The 17,218-nt window shown below is 43.7% G+C and overlaps 2 protein-coding genes across 6 annotated transcripts in view; one reads left to right on the top strand and one right to left on the bottom strand.

The window, feature by feature from the left end:
* Positions 1 to 7,500, top strand: part of TIMP3 (TIMP metallopeptidase inhibitor 3) — a 58,106-nt gene extending 50,606 nt beyond the window's left edge. Inside the window, exons 3-5 of the mRNA XM_026010945.2 lie at positions 1,579 to 1,690; positions 2,392 to 2,513; positions 3,590 to 7,500. Of these exons, the coding sequence (XP_025866730.1) occupies positions 1,579 to 1,690; positions 2,392 to 2,513; positions 3,590 to 3,787 (432 nt within the window). The 3' untranslated portion in view covers positions 3,788 to 7,500. The remainder of the gene's footprint in view (positions 1 to 1,578; positions 1,691 to 2,391; positions 2,514 to 3,589) is intronic.
* SYN3 (synapsin III) overlaps positions 1 to 17,218 on the bottom strand; it is a 454,689-nt gene that overhangs the window by 297,584 nt on the left and 139,887 nt on the right. For all 5 annotated transcript variants that reach the window (XM_072741870.1, XM_072741871.1, XM_072741873.1 and 2 more), the window contains 2 exons: positions 13,046 to 13,202; positions 9,390 to 9,479 (listed from right to left, as the gene is read on the bottom strand). In XM_072741870.1, coding sequence (XP_072597971.1) covers positions 9,390 to 9,479; positions 13,046 to 13,202 — 247 coding nt within the window. The remainder of the gene's footprint in view (positions 1 to 9,389; positions 9,480 to 13,045; positions 13,203 to 17,218) is intronic.

Here is a 17,218-nt window from a genome sequence, read left to right as displayed (position 1 = left end):
AACCCAGGCAGTTATTACAAATGGGAGGCACTTAGATGAGACATCAATGAGAGGATGTCTGGCTTCTTATTAATTACCATAAGTAAATTAATAACGCATGCCAGGAACTAAGGGAGAGACATTGTCCTGTTGTAAACTCTTGGAGAGCACCAGCCTTCCAGGGCTTGTGTGCTCTGAGAACCAGGGGGATAATGGGATTGGGCCATACCTTGGTGTCCTCTCCTACCCTCGCCAGCTCACACACAGTTAATAGAGTTTTCTCAACAGGTCTGAACCCGTGTAAGACTCGTGGTCTTGACACGGAATCACCATGCGGGTTCAGCTTCATTATGTTCACACCAGTGGCTCTGAGCACATGCAAATAAAGGAGGCACAACAGCTATAAATAGCATTTGCCTGTATCAGAGGCCTTTGGGCATGAACTTGTGAGACCACAGTGAGAGAGAGCATAGGATAATGGTTAAGAGCATGGATTCTGGAGCAGATTCTCTGGCCTGGAATCCTCTCTCTGCCATTTGCCAACTGTATGGCCTTAGAGAAGCCACTTTACCTGTCTGGCGCTCAGGCTCCTCATCTATAAAATAAGCCTAAACAGTTCTTGCCTCGTGGGGCTGTTATGGGGATTAAGTGGGTTAATATTAGAGGAGTAATTCTCAACTTTGGTACTACTGACATTTGGGGCCAGATAGTTCTTTGCTGTGGGGGCTGTCCCGTGCATCAGGAGATATTTAACAGCATCTCTGGCCTCTTCCCACAGATGCCAGTAGCAACCACCACCTGCCTCTCAGCTGTGACAATCAAAAATGTCTCCAGACATTGCCAAATGTCTCCTGGGGTGGGGGTAAAACTGCCTCCCATTGAGAACCATCGTCTTAGATTATGTTGTAGATAAAAATGGCCAAATATCAGCATATTCATTCAGTTCAACTTTATAAAATGTTCAGTTAAAAATCGAGAAATTTTGTATATGTGTTTATATGCTTTGTCTGGGGTAAAGGAACCCAGTGCTTTCAACAGATGCTCAGAAAAAGAAAAGCATGGAGAATACTGGCCTGAGTTCAACTTCTATCAACCAAACAGAATTTCTGAGTCTTTGTCTGTAAAATGGGTACAATAATACCTACTTCCATCAGTTCTTGGGAGGAAACAATGAGGGGAATGTAAGTGGAATGCTTTTATACACTGAGAAATGTCACAGAGATGTCATTAGAAGGCTAGCCAGCTACCTTCTTAGAACTTGGGGACCAAGGTTGGGGAGGCAGGCAGGACCCCTTTCATAGCAAATTCTTTGGATTTCTGAAAAGGTGTTGGGATATGAGAAGAGTATATATCTGGTACAGTGTTGTGGAAATGTTGGAATGGGCATTGTGACTGGCTGGATGGGAAGGTTTCTCTGGGAAGGCACCAGACAAGAGGAGACTAGATGGCTTTATCTGAAGTGAAAGCCCTGGGGTGGGTAAGTCAGTGACTGGCCACACTATGGTAGATTAGGGGAGTCACATCTCCACAGAATACATGACAGCATGCTTTCTTTTCTGAGCCCTGGTCCTTCTCTCATGACATTCCTTCTGCCCACAGATGTACCGAGGCTTCACCAAGATGCCCCACGTGCAGTACATCCACACAGAAGCTTCTGAAAGTCTCTGTGGCCTTAAGCTAGAGGTCAACAAGTACCAGTACCTGCTGACAGGTAACAGCCAACTCTAGCATCTAGGCCAGGGTTTGGCTAAGGTCCACCAGGCATTTACTTCAGAAGGATAGAGAAGGAGGAGTAGGCCCAGAAGTATCCTTAGGACCCTGGCCACATGCCCAGTGAATTGTAAGGAATATCTTGTGTAGAGTGCACCTTGCTTGACCTGTGGTGGGAACTCAAAGCTCTACATTGAGGCTGGGTTTAGTCTCATCCCCACCACTGGCCCCATGGAGGAAATGTAGTTTTGTTTTGCCTAGTTTTGCAGTTTCTCATTACTTCATATATATAAAGGGATTTATATATATATATATATATATATATATATATATATATATATATATATTGCTAGTACCCATTCCTCTATACCTCATAGTCAACATATTTATTGGGTCTATCTTTGAAAGCTGCTCACCTTCAAGCAGTCAATGTAGAAAAGGAAAAAATGAGACCAAATCCAAGAAACCACTGATGAGAGAAGGGATGAGTTAGCCTTAATCCCGGCTCTGGAATTTCATGGGTTTAAGATCTTCTGCAAATGGGGGCAGATTTTGGCTTCAAAGGTATTGGGAAGGATGAAATAAAATCATAGGACTGGCAAGTACTTAGCACAGTACCTAGTCTAAGGACATGAGAATTCTTTCACCTGTGGCTGGACTCTGGACAAAACAACTCTCCCCTTGTCCTCTTCTCTCCTCTAGGCCGCGTCTATGATGGTAAGATGTACACAGGACTATGCAACTTTGTGGAGAGGTGGGACCAGCTCACCCTCTCCCAGCGCAAGGGGCTCAACTACAGGTATCACCTGGGCTGTAACTGCAAGGTAAGCCCTGGAGACGGCAGGCAGGGGTAGTGCTGGCTCACAGCCCCAGAAATGCCAGTTCCTGCGGTACTGGGCACCGAGCCCTTGTATGGAGGACATACATGTCAGGCCAGGGCAGAAGGGCAGGTCTGCACAAGGGTGGTAAGGAATGTTGCTCCCAGGCTGAGCGATGAGGAAGGCAGGGGAAGAATGCCTCTCTGCTGGAATCTGGTGTCTCCATGCTGCCCACTTGGCAGCTGCTGGGGCACAAGGACTCTTCAGCACCCCTGGACCCTCCTGTAGTTCAAGGTTGTGGCAGATATAAGATCCTTACGCTCAGGTCCTGTCAAGCAGTCCCAAGTGGGCTTACCAGGGCAGCTGCTTCATTGGTGGCCCCTGCCGCAGGTGGGCGAGCTGGCTCAGGACTGCTGATACCACATGCTGCAGAAGGTCACTCTTTAATCAGGCCCAACTCCTTGACTCAAGCACAGCGCCATGGCACACAGCTTTCCTGCTGTGGGAGTGAGCGACACAATTCTCTCACTAATTCTCATAACAACTCTGTATGGTTTTAATTACCACTCTGCTCATTTTGCAGATGAGAAAACAGAGGCTCAGAAAGCTTAAGTTAATTAGCCCTAGGTCACACAGCTCGCTGAGTCCGATTTCTCTCCTAGGGTAGCTGGATGCCCATACTTTATGCTTTAATCTTACTTCCTCGATTCCCACAACAGCTGAGATCACACATCCTTGCCTGTTGCCATTTGAAAAGGAAAAGTTCTCTCAAATGTTTAATTCCACCACTCTCTGGCTGTGAAACCTGGAGCAGGTTACTTAACCCCTCTGAACCTCTATTTTCTCATCTATAAAGGAAATAAATCTGTTATGAGAACTAAAGAGAATAACATAGAAGCACTGAGCAGAATATCTGGAACACAATGGTACTTAGTAAGTGTTAGTGAATGTTACTCTATTTTACGAAGGGAGTGATGTGCCTAGGCTCCACCTACACTGGTGTGAATCCAGACGTGAGGAAATACCAGGCTTGGGTCCACCATGGCAGAGCCCACCAACCATTGGCTGTTATTTAATTGCAGATCAAATCCTGCTACTACCTGCCTTGCTTTGTGACCTCCAAGAACGAGTGCCTCTGGACCGACATGCTCTCCAATTTTGGCTACCCTGGCTACCAGTCCAAACATTATGCCTGCATCCGGCAGAAGGGTGGCTACTGCAGCTGGTACCGAGGATGGGCGCCCCCAGACAAAAGCATCATCAATGCCACAGACCCCTGAGCACCAGACCCTGCCCCACCTCACCTCCCTCCCTTCTCGCTGAGCTTCCCTCGGACACTAACTCTTCCCAGATGATGACAATGACATTAGTGCCTGTTTTCTTGCAAATTTAGCACTTCGAACACTTAAGGAAAAGTCTATGCTGTCATATGGAGTTTATTTGGAACCATCCTCCTGGCCCCACCCTACCCGTTCTTTTTGGCCTTGACATCACCCATTTCCACGTGGGAATTTTTGGTGCCATGCCAGGAAGAATGAGGAATGTACACGCCTCTTCTTCGTGATAATATAATCTATTTTTTTAGGAAAACAAAAATCGAAAAACTATCCCATTTGGGCATTGTAACACATACCCCTCTCTCTTCTTCCCCACCTCACCATCTCCAAGATCCTTTTCTCTTGGCCCTTCTCCACCCCAGGACATAAAAGACACAGACAAGGAAATTGCTAAGAGGTGAACCATTTTAGGAGCAGTCCAGGGCAGCAAGCAGATAGACTCAAGGTACACAGAAGATCTTATACACTGAGGAGATGCTACTGCATGTCCCAACCAGACTGTGTCTGTCTGTGTCTGCACATAAGAGTGAGGGAGGGAAGAAAGAGACTGCAGGAGAGGGTCTGAGAAGATACAGCACACACAGTTCCCCCAGCCCAGTGCCGCTTGGGTTGACCAGATGTTTCTGAGTCTGGGGTAAGCAGCCAGACCAGAATAACAGAACTTTCTTAGTTGATGAAGACTTAAACATCTGCCTGAGGTTAGGAGGCAATTTGCCTGCCTTGTACAAAAGCTCAGGTGAAAGACTGAGATGAATGTCTTTCCTCTCTCTATCTCCCACAAGACTTCCTCCTGGAAAACTCTTTGGTAGATTTGGCCAGGAGCTTACCTTTATGTAAATTGGAGGAATACATGCACCATACACTATCCACAGATATAGCCAAGTAGATTTGGGTAGAGAGTACTATTTCCAAAGTAGGGTTTAGCTCACCTAGGGGGATGTGTTTGTATACACATTTGCATATACCCACACGGGGACATAAGCTAATTTTTTACAGGACACAGAATTCTGTTCAATGCTGTTAAATATGCCAGTAGTATAATCTCTTCTATTTTGTTGTCATTGCTTGTTTGAAGAAAATCATGAATGACATTCCAAGTTGACTTTTTTTTTCATTTTAATTAAAATTTGAAATTCTGAACACCCTCAACATCCTTCTAACTGGGGTCATTTGACCTCTGTCCCTCTCCTTTTCTCCTGCTTCATGTTTGGGGCCTTCATTTAACTGCCTTATTGGCTTAGCTCAGGTGGGAGATGAGAGTTAGTGTGGGTCAGGGGTCTGGGCACAGGAGGGAAAGCTGCAAAGTGTCCTGCCTCAGCTAGATGGCCACTTTCCTGGGTTTCGGGACAGCCTGCTCTTTTTGCCCCAGCTCACTGGTGGGCGAACACCATTCCTGAGGTCCTTACCTCATGGGATTAAAATCGGTGGTCATTGGGGAAGCCTGACTCTGCAATCCGCTGTAGAGTTTTTGTTGTGTTTTTTGAAATAAAACTATAATATAAGTTATCCGATTAAATAAAAGTATTTTAAGTTTAAGTGTTGAAAGTGAGATGCCAAGAGTAGGTGATAATGTATATTTTACTGATTTGGGGATGGTAGGATGGTGACACTTAACATGATTGCTCTCTTTTTTCAGATTATGGGTATTTATCTTCTTAGTATTTGTATCTTCAGTTCATTCCACTTTAGGAAACAGCTGCCAATTGAAATAGGAGAAAAAAAAAGCAGACAACACATTGTGATGTCTTGCGTACACACACACACACACACACACACACACACACACGCACAAATGCCCAGGCAAGGTGTTCGGCAGAACTCCTCAGTGGGAAGGCAGTACAGGCATCTGGCTTCTGTGGGATCTATTTTATTATCTTATATCTTTTACCTTATGATCATGCCATCTGGCAGGTGAGAAATGGGAGGCTTTGTCTCTCTCAATGCAGCAGTGTAAGCAAAAGGATCTGAGGTCAGCAGACCAGTGGTTTTTAAGGAGTAAGCCCCAGCGTTGGTGTTCTGAGATTTTATTGATTTCAACCTTGAAGTCTTATAAGGTGGACCCCCTGACCCAACCCATACAAGTGCCCTCCCACAAATGGACATCAGCATCCCCTCCATGAAGCATTGGTGATTCTTGGTCCCTGGTGGGGCCACCTCCACTCACACAAGGCGGGACCTGGGGTGAGGCCTGAGAGTGAGTCATATCTGAAGTTTCCTTGCAGAAATGCTGGTGGAACCACAGTCCCATCTGTCAGGCCCTGGTAAAGAGAACAGCAGGTCCTGGGCAAAAAAGGGTCCTTTGCAAAGCAATGTTGGCAGAGGGCGGTTTTTGAGCTTTCTATAAGCTATAGCTTTGTTTATTTCACCTGTTCACTTACTGTATAATTTAAAATCATTTATGTAGCTGAGACACTTCCGTATTTCAATCATATCGTGAACGTTTTATTTTGCTAAATCTTGTGTCATGTGTAGGCTTTAATATGTGTACATTGTGTTTAAGAGAAAAAAAATGAAACCCACATGCCGCCATTTTCCTGAATCAAATTCTAACGTGGAATGGAGGGTAAAATACTTCTACTGTGCAGGCAGCTTGACTGGCAAACTGGAGAAATGAGGAGCAACTAGCACTTGAGACTCATCCAACCTCCTCCCTTTGTTGGCAACCCAGTGCTTTCTGGAGTAGGAAGTAGGAAGAGAAAACAGCAAGTTACATTCATGTCCTTGCTCTGTATCAACTGGCACTGGGCAGTCTGCTGGTCATTCCCATTCTTTGTCCCCAACTTGACCACCCAATTAGGAAGCCATGATTTCTCCTAAAAATCCAGGGCCATGGGAGCTATGATTCCAAGATCTCTTGACCTCATCTGGCCATCTCTTCTGCCTCCCTATCCAGAAAGCACTATACCCAGCCTCTCTCCTCTCAGACCTGTGCTCCATCTGGTTAGTAGATAATGCTGGAGACTCTTGTCCTTTACTGTCACTCAGCTCCAGGCCTATATCATGGCAGTTGAGATACAGCCCATGAGCACCATTTTTCATATGATGATTCTTGAGCAATTAAAGAAACAAATGACTTATTGGAACAATCCTGTCTCAGAGACATTGTGGTCTCCTGGGAGATAGTACCCTCCTCTGCTCCAGCCTTTCATCTTGTGTTTGATGGTCGCCAATATGGATTACCCCAGGCTGGCACCCAAGTGTTTGTCTCCTGGCTACCAAAAGGAAAAAGATCACTACAATAGTTTTACACAAAGAAAAAACTTTAAAAATCTGATGACTATAAGCAAAAAAAAAATGTGGGAGTGTAGGGGAGGTGGATGTCAACAATCCCCAAGTTGGCTCTTGGGAGTTGTGAAGGAGGTCAGGTCCTGCTTTGAGGGGAGGGGCTTCATAGATTCTCCCAGGCTCTCACCTTTCCCCTTAGCCAGTCTGCTGTCCTGAGACCCAGAAGTGATGGAGAGAAACCAACCAGAGAAAACCCTATCTGGAAGGAATGTATTTGTTGCTAAATTTTGTAGCACTGTTTACAGTTTTCCTCCATGTTATTTATGAATTTTATATTCCGTGAATGTATATTGTCTGTAATGTTGCATAATGTTCACTTTTTATAGTGTGTCCTTTATTCTAAACAGTAAAATGGTTTTATTTCTATCACACACCTGTAGTCTCTTGCCTGTTTATCCTGACTGTCCTTAAGGGTAATAGGGACAGCAGAGGGCTTTGGAAGCTGGTCCCTTCTGTCCTGGCTGCAGGCCCATGCACATTCCCCTCCCTTCACCCACTTCTACAGCTTCAGCCTACCCAGCTCCAGTCCCTTCTCAAGACAGGAGCGATTTCAGGAGAGGCTTTCTAGATTTCCTTCTGACTGCTAATCCAGCCTTGAGCTTGCTCCCTGATTCCATGGTCAGGGTTCTCCATAACTCTACAGAATCTGGATCTCAATCTAATTAACTATTGGTAAGTAGTACAAGTATTTCCAGTCGGAAGCCCTGGTATGGCTTTCCCTGTGTTCTTCCTAAGAATCTTACACCACAGAAGTGAGAACAAAAGGTAGCAAATATCAGTACCTGATGCCAAATACCTACCTGAATTCCTACTATGGCTTGGCCTAGTTGGGAATGCCAGGAACTCAAGAGGTCCCACTAGCAGGTGAGCCCCTCTCAGAGCTTACAACTGGATCTGTCATCCTCAATGGGCTGGTTGGCTGCAGACCCCTCACCCAACTTTCATCCCATTGTTGACAATTTTCCAAGGTATAACTTTTGCCCCTATTTTAAGCTAGTCTACTTTGATCACCAATTGTATATCAGGCACAGCACTCTCTCTGTATGATTACATTAAACTTCAACAACCCAATGAGGTTGCCCCACTGTCCTCCATAGTTTCCAGCTGAGGGAGCCAAGATTCAGAGGAAGCCAAGACTCAGAGGAAGCCAAGACCATTCATTGCTCAAGACCTAGTATGCTGGCAGACCGGGATTCAAACTCATTCTGGTTTGCTAATAAACCTTGAAGTTTCTCTACTGTGTTCACGCTTTTTTGGAATATGCCAGGTTCCACAAACCCTTCTTATCCAAGCAGCATATCCTGGATTTGATGACTCTTACCAGATCAGATAGAAGGGAAAGATAATCAATGGAAAAACCTCTCTGCCTGTTTAGACTGCTCCTTCTTGGAGCCTACAGTCCTACCCATCATTGTCTCAAAAGAGAATTTTCTAGGTCAGCAGCCTGAGCTTGGGATTCTACAAACAGGCCACAGTCCCCAGCTGAGACATTTGGATACCCTATTAACTACCCTGTTTCCCAAGATTCACATTCCTTACATGGCAAGCATGGGGCCAGGGCTCTGCATTTCTTTGATCAGTTTAGGAAGACTGCCAAAACACACAAGCAGATGCATCACAGGTTATTTCCAGCTGCACAGAACTCTTCCACCCAATTTCTTCTGGTTGTAGGATGGAGAGTTCACCACCCTATTCAGAAAGATGTTAACCTTCCCACCCAGCTGTCCTCCAAATGAAAGGCTCTACCATGTGCTCCAAGTGAAGCTCCAACCACTTCCCAGAGACAACCTCAGGTACATCCAAAAGTGAACATGCAAAGAGAACATACAGAGAAACTGCTCTTCAACAATCAACACAAATAAAATATTACTGTTTTTATTAAAATAAGAGTTGAAACCAGGTCTGCCCAGTGCTCAAGAGAAACAACTTCCAAACTTTGAAACATCTTTTATCCTTATTACCAACCTTTGGCTCCAAAATGACAGCTCAGATTGTTCCCAGATTTGCTGACAATATCCAGAGTCCCAGGGAATGCCATCTACCTTTGCCATCTGCCGTGCTACCTGAAATTTTACCCAAAGAGTTAATCCTTTCCCTAGGAAAGCCAGGTATTCCTACAGGACATCACAGCTCTTCCCTAGAGCCCAGGTGGTGAGGGAGTGGCCCCTCAGCCTACTCATCCATCCAAAGGGATGGAAAACATGGACATCTGTGTTCATTCTGTATCATAAAGGTAATCAGAGTAAGAAAGGCCACTCACCATTGGCTTATGGTTGGGGAAGAATGTTTGCTCCACAAGTGGGAACTTCTCAGGACCCAGGGAATGGAAGATCTTGATGAGTTGAGAGAACTAGAAAAGAAGGGGGAAGAGTACTGGTCAATCATCTTTATACAGTATGGTGGGATTTCCCACTCGATCTCAGGCCTCAAGTATCTAATAATTCTGAGCTGAGCTGCACTAGTCAGTCCCTGTTTACAGGATGAAAACCAGATTCTTTGGCTGGAAATTCATCTTTTCAATCGTCTAGGTGCATCAACCCTTCATTCCTGTCAGGCCACCAAATTCAGCTAAATTACATTTAGTGAACATTTACTACATTGTCAGCATTTCACACAAGCATAACCTGCTGACATTCATGCCATGTCCCCAGACTACAAAGCCTTTCTAGAGAAGTTGTACTGCATGACAGTTTATGGTGTAGACAGTTTATGGTGTAGACCATGTCCCCAGCCTACAAAGCCTTTCTAGAGAAGTTGTACTGCATGACAGTTTATGGTGTACACTAGTTATGGTGTATGGATTCAAATTCTCTACCACTTACTAACTGTGTAGCCTGGAAAGTCACTCCATTTGTAAATGGAGAAAAAAGAGATCCAGTATTACACAATGTATGAAAAGCTGTACCTGGTCCCTAGGAACACTCAAATGTTAGATATTATTATTAATCACAAATAAAGTTGGCCTCTGAACAACATGGGTTTGAACTGCACAGGTCCACTAAATACACAGCTTTTTTTCAGTAAATACTGAAATGCTATAAATGCTATATGCCAGTGCTATAAATGTATTTTCTCTTCTTTATGATTTTCTTAATAACATTCTCTTTTCCTTAGCTTACTTTATTGTAAGAAAACAACGTATAATACATATAACATTAAATTGTGTTAACAGACCACTGACTGTTTATGTTATTGGTAAAGCTTCCAGTCAACAGTAGGCTATTAGTAGTTAAGCTCTGGGGGAGTCAAAAGTTATACACAGATTTTCAACTGCACTGGGTGTTGGCATCCCAACTCCTGCACTGTTCAAGAGTCAACTCTTTTTTTTTTTTTTTCTGCTTTTACAATTGCACTTCCAACTGCTTGAGCTGTATTCCTTCCATACCTGGCTCCTGTTGTTTCAGCACTGCCTTATTTTGCCATAGAGGTAGCTGCTATCCCCAGAGCTGGAGGGTAAGCACCTGGAAGGCAGGCCTTGGACTTACATTTTCTTCCATTACCCCACACCACTCAGCGCCCTTGGGAGCTCATTTTGTGCTCGGCACTGTGCTTTAATATTGGAACAAGCTGAGCATGGGAGACCAGGCCTTGAGGGGAGATATTGTGGGCAGATGGCTGAGATAATGATGTCTTGCTGGAGGAAAGCAAGGGGACTGAGGGGCCTGGAAGAGGGACAGAGTAGGGGTCAGGATGACTCCCTGGAGCAGATGACACAAGAGAAGATGGAAAGGTACTCCAGGTGTGTAGTGAGACTAGTGTCCTGGAGATAGTGGCTGTCATAGCTGTGGCCTTGGGTACAGGGAACAATGAGAGATGACAATGGAGGGTGATTCATGAGAGACCACTGGGAGCCTTTAAAGGCTGGAACAAGGAGCCTGGAATTTACCCAGAAACAAAGGGAACTCCTGGTGGCCATAAGTGTAAAAGGTATGGTAAATTCTGATCAGGAAAAAGGAGTAAGCTACAGTTTGTGGCCTAAGGTGGGTGACCAATAGCTAGCAGGGGTGCTAAGTCTTACACCAGATTGACTCAGGAGTAATTCAACACTAATGTCTCAGACAGAATGGGTAACTTTTTGCATCAGGCTAGAATTGGTCTGCAAACTCTTGGGGTACAATCTGCAGATGTGGTCCCACAGGGAGTCCACTTAGAGGGCTTGAGGGACCTCAGAAATATGAAAAATCACGGGAGATCCTTCAGTTTACAGATAAGGATGCTGAAGTCCAGAGAGAGAAAGAGAGAGAGAGAGAGAGAGAGAAAATAAGTCTATGATCAAGCACACAAGTTTTGGAGATGCCCACCTCCAATTTCCTCATCCATACAATGGAGATATTAGCAATATGTACTTGTCAGGGTAGTTCTGAAGATCAAATACAATATGTATGTTAAGGGCTCAGCACAGCACACAGTGCTGATGGACAGTAGCTGCTATCATCATGATGTTGGCATCAAAAAACAAGGGGTGTGGGCCAATACCATCGAGACCCTTTCCAGACAGTGACATCAAATATAGGATGCCATGGGCCAAAGATCTCAGGGTAGAATGAGGAGACCAGAGCCATGGTAACAGTGGTTAAAAACTATTCATATATACTAAATTAATGTATATATTCATTCAATAAATATTGAATGCCAATGTTGCAGAGACCTTGATGGCACTCGATATTTACTGAATGAATATAATTGTCACCATGTATTGAGTGTGCACTTTGTGCCAGCCAAATGTATTCATTCATAACCCTACCAGGATGACCCTATTATTATCATCATTTTACAAATATGGAAAATAAACTCAGAGAGGTTAAGCAAATTGCTCAGGATGACAGCTCATAAATTGAGGCTCCTGGAACTGGGCAATCAGGCTCCATAGCCCCTGTTCTTAATCACTGTCCTACCACCAAGAGACCAAGCAGAAGGAAACAAGAGACAAGATGGCTAGAGCTTCACAGAGCATGCTGTACATATCCACAGCTCCATATTTCCTATCTCCCTTCCCTGCCTTATTTTCCCTGTTGGTGTTTATATGACTTATTATATATTTGGGATGTTTATTAATATACTGCATGTGCCCCTGCTCACTAGAATACCAGATCTATGGGGTAGGGATTATGGTCTGATATGCTCACTGCCATGTTCCTAGGACTAGAACAGTGCCTGGAACATAGTAGGTGCTGAATAAATATTTGTTGCATGAATGAATTACTTCTAGGGGGGAAGACAGATAATACACAAAATAATGGATAAATCTATCATTCTATATGGAGATAACTATTGGGGAAAAAATAAATCAGGATAAGGGTATCGAGAGTATTTGAGGGAATGGAGGGGTAGTATCCTAGTAAGTCTCTCTTACAGGTAACATTTGAATGGAAATTCAAATAAATCAAGGGATGAACTAAATTAATGACTACAAAGCAGGGAAAATCAAGTCTTGGGGGTTGGAGAGATATGGCTTCGAGTTCTGGTTTCACCCCTCCTGGTCTACATGACCAGGGTGAGTTCCTTAGCTGCTCTGAAGCTGAGCTTCTTTTTCTGCAAAATGGAGTAATGATGTTCACTTCACCGGACAGCAAGAGTTTGAGCATCGGGCAGCTACGGTTTTCTGGTACATAGTAAGAGCTCAATAAATAGTGCCCACTGCTAACAAAAATGGTCTAATTTAATATTAGTAAGAACAGTATACCACTAATGTTATTATAAGATAACACTATGTCATACTATGTTCATACTATGTTGTTATAGAATATTCGCTAGGCAATAATTAACAGAAGAGGCCTGGGGTCCAATCTGCTTATTAAGTTGCTGAAAAAAGACCCATTACTGAGGCCTCCATGCTGGAGGATGGGCCCATTTCAGGGTTGCGAGGCCACCCACTGCCACCCACTTCACTCTAGGTCAGCCTGACCCATCACCTACCACCCAGGGCTTGCTGCAGAAGTTGTAGACAGAGTAGAGGGAGTTGACGGCAGGCAACCCTCCGTACTGAAGGCCAATGACCAGGCTTCGGTAGTCTTCACCCAGAGCCATGCTGTAGGCATGCTGACGGACTAGGATGAAGTCTGGCTTGAAGGATCTGCAAAGAGAGGGGCCGGTAGCAGTATTACTACACGGGGCATTGCTGAAACACCAGGGCAACGGGCCACAGCCTGCTGAGGATAGCACTGATCCAGCATGGTGGGGGCCAGCCAGGAGCTCTCAGTTCAGAATGAGGATGGGGTGGGAGAGTGTGAATGGGGACAGTCAGATGCAAACACACAGCAGCTACAAAATAAAAGGGCTGAAAACAACTCATATTTTATTCATGTCTCTTTTTTAGGTTTTTTTTTTTTTTTTAGATTTTCTACATTGAATAAATATTCATTTACAATCAGAGGAAAATGTATGAAATTATTCAGTGAATACACTTCCATTTTTATTAGGCAATACATATTACTTTACTGAATCCTCATAACTGCCCAAGAACGTGGGCAATGCTGCCAGCAATTCCATTTTACAGAGGAGCACTGATAAAGGAAATTTTCAACTTTTACTGTTTGTGGGTCCTGCTCCTGGGCTCCCAGGGAAGCTATACTCCGACATTTACCAAGGTCAAAATGACTGGGCAAAACCTCAAAGTACAGGCTCTATTTCTGCCCCAAGAGCACATAGTGGACATCTGCTTTGTTAAAGAAAATAATCAAAAAGGAGTATTCTGAACATAAATGATAAGAAAAAGTAAAAAACTTCCTGGTTCCCCTAAGACTCAAGTCATACAGCCCTGCCAGTATTAGAAACTTAAGATAGGCCAGCAACTTTCTGAAATGTTCTTTGTCTAATAATTTGCAACTTTTTATGCAAAATATGTATAGAAACCTACATCAAATGTTTCCTTATCAGAGCACTCTCTTCTTTGTGAAGACTGTGTATCCCGGGCAGCTGGCCTAACTTGGGCTTGAATAAAATTCTCTCTCTCTTTTTTAAAGAAATTCTAAAAGGTTTGTTCATTTTGTGTCAACAGCAGCCTGAGACTCACAAAGATTAAGTCACTTGCTCAAAAAGACATGCTACAGGTACACGGCAGGGTCAGGTGCCTGCAGCCTCATGGCCCTAGTTCTCAACCACCATGCAGTATGGTATGTATATGCACTCAGATATATAGACACAATATGTATGCTTTATATATCCTATATACTTCAAACATGTCTTGTCCCAAAGTAGCAACCTCTGGAAAGCAGCAAGAGCATTAATGTGATGGCCAAGAATATGCCAGGCTCTTTGCTAGGCCCCTTTGGAGACATAATCCTGATAAGTACCCACAAGCAGACCTGGGTAAGATCGAGACTATTTCCTCACTTACAGATGGGAACATGCAGCTCAGAGAAGTTATGAACTTCTCCAAGTCACAAAGCTGGGAAATAAGAGAGCCATGTGTGAACTCAGGTGATCTCACTCTAAGTGCATATACTCTTCTCTCCATCACATGGCTCCAGGTAAATTCAAACATTGTTTTACTCACACTGCCCAAGGATCCATCTATATCAAGATTCCTCACTTCTAGGTCACACAAGAAAATCAGCTTCACAGTATGTAGGTGGTTTATACTCAAAATGGTATGATCCATTTGGCTTATGGATCATAAGAGTTAGACATTTAACTTCAAATAAACTGTTTCTCTTTCAAATAAATTGAATGTAACTTAAAATAATGGTCAAATGGAAAGGACTTGCCCCAGTGGAGAAAGAAGGAAAGAATGTGTTGCAGGTGCAGACATTTCTCAATCTTTCTGAGCTTGGGTCTTCTTGTATAACCCCAGGGCCTGGCGCCATGGGAGCAGAGGTGTAATAAGTGCGTGGTGAAGGAATGATGTACACAAAAATCACCCCCTAATCCCTAAAGAAAATGGCAGAGATCCCCCCCCATTAAGTTGTGACTCATCCCAGGGGAGCCAGGTGGATGGTGGTATCTTGGGTATGGCTGACACTGTTGTGTTCATGGAAATGGTCAATCATGTCACTCTGTAGTTAGGGTCAGAGTTGGGTTAGAAGCTTGGAATTATTATGGTTATATCCTTATTGCATTCTTGGAGCTGAACCAGTCCAACTAATGTATTTTACAGATGGGGAAACTAAGGCCCATAGCTGAAACTAACAAGGGGTGGTGGAAGGGGAGGTGGGCGGGGGGATGGGGTGACTGGGTGACAGGCACTGAGGGGGCATTTGATGGGATGAGCACTGGGTGTTATGCTTATCTGTTGGCAAATCGAACTCCAATAAAAAATATACCAAAGGAAAAAAAAAGGACCACAGCAGGGCCTTGATGTGTCCCAGGCAAAACCATGCCAGAGCAGTAGGTAACACCCAGGTCTCTCCTCTGGCTTTCTTGCTGTTTGTGCTCCACTTCACTGGCTCTTGCAGCAATGGAGAAGGAAGGAAGGAAGGAAGGAAGGAAGGAAGGAAGGAAGGAAGGAAGGAAGGAGTGTTGTGTCTCTAACAGGGATCTGATGACAACAGACAGCACTAACAAAATATAACCATTTTCTAAAAAAAAAAAAAAAAAAACATTTTCTGTTTCTTTATGACTTGAAAAGGAATATATGTTCATTGTGTAAAAAAAAAAAAACTTCAAAAACACAAAGTAAACAAAATTATCTGTAATTCTTGACTCAGAGAAAATCCCTTATATCATTTCTTTTTTTAAAAAAGATTTTATTTATTCATGAGAGACACACAGAGAGAGAGAGGCAGAGGGAGAACCAGGCTCCATGCAGGGAGCCCAATGTGGGACTCAATCCCCAGACTCCAGCATCACGCACTAAGCCAAAGGCAGACACTCAACCACTGAGCCACCCAGGCGTCCCCCAAAATATCACTTTTGACAGCCACCTAACAGTCTACTGAATGTATATACCATAATGAAGTCAACTTATCATCCACTATTATCAAGTAGGCTGTTTCCAACACTTCACACATGTACATCTTTGCATACAAACCAATGCCTTCCTTTTTAAACTCTCTTTTTTTTTTTTCATTTTTAAACTATCTTAAAATAAATTTTAAGAAGTGGGATTACTGGCTTAAGGGGCACGAAAAATTTTTAAGTATCCAAATGTGCCCCCTTTCTAAAGGTGTAAGCCACCAATTGCAGATGACAGTGTCCATATCATTATGGCTTCACCGCCACAGCAGTTTTTGAAAAATACATTTTTTTAATTTGATAAGCAACTCCCCCCAAAATACCCTGTATCCCCACTGCTGTTTTAGTTTGCATTTCTATGACTTTAGTGAGTTTAAGTACTTTCATTAACCGTGTGCATTTTCTTTTCTGTAAAAGTCTGCTCACAGAGCTCTGTGTATAGGGTGATTTCCTTTAACTTTATCACATCATCTGGTATGGCAATATTTTTACTAGCTGTCTGCTTGTCTTTTTTTCTATTGTCTGTGCATCTTCAAAAAACCATATAAACCCATTTTCCATTCCCACCTAGTCAAATCTACAGTCTTTCCCTTTTGATTTCTCTCACTGTTTTGATAATCAGAGGGTCCTCCAGGGCCCTGGTTCTCACAATGAGACACCCCTTACTCCCAGCAGTCTGGCCTCTCCCACAGACAACAAGCGGCAGCAAACCTGGTGTCTCACTGGGGATAATTCCACTCTGCCCCAGGAGGAAACAAAGGTCTCATGCTGGTTAGTTTGCCAGTTTTTTCATTGTTTGTGGAGAACTCATAAGACAGACATAGCCTGGGGGAGAAATCTGGCTATCTAGAGAAAGAGGGTACCCTTCCAAAGATCATCTTCCAAGAGGAGTATCCGAGGGTGTGTCCTGGGACGGCCCAATACCAGCCCCAAATATTATAACGTGCTTTCTCTCCGACTTCTAAAACTAATCTCTCAATTGGAATCTTTCTGATTCTTCAAAATAAAAGTAGTGGTCACCTCCTTTTTGTCTTTAAGGATTTGGAGATCTATCTCAAGATGCTATATTCAAAGTGCTCTTTCAAAATTATATAGCCCTTCCCTGCTTAAAAGCTTTCTGAAGTCTTCCTCTTTATGAGAGCAGATCCTAGGCTTCTTACCATGGCAACAGAGCCCCTGCCCACCTCTCCATCCTCA

This window comes from Vulpes vulpes, chromosome 16, assembly GCF_048418805.1.
Source record: "Vulpes vulpes isolate BD-2025 chromosome 16, VulVul3, whole genome shotgun sequence".
NCBI lineage: Eukaryota > Metazoa > Chordata > Mammalia > Carnivora > Canidae > Vulpes > Vulpes vulpes.
Note: the sequence above shows the minus strand (reverse complement) of the source record. Positions and strands in the feature narration are given on the sequence as shown.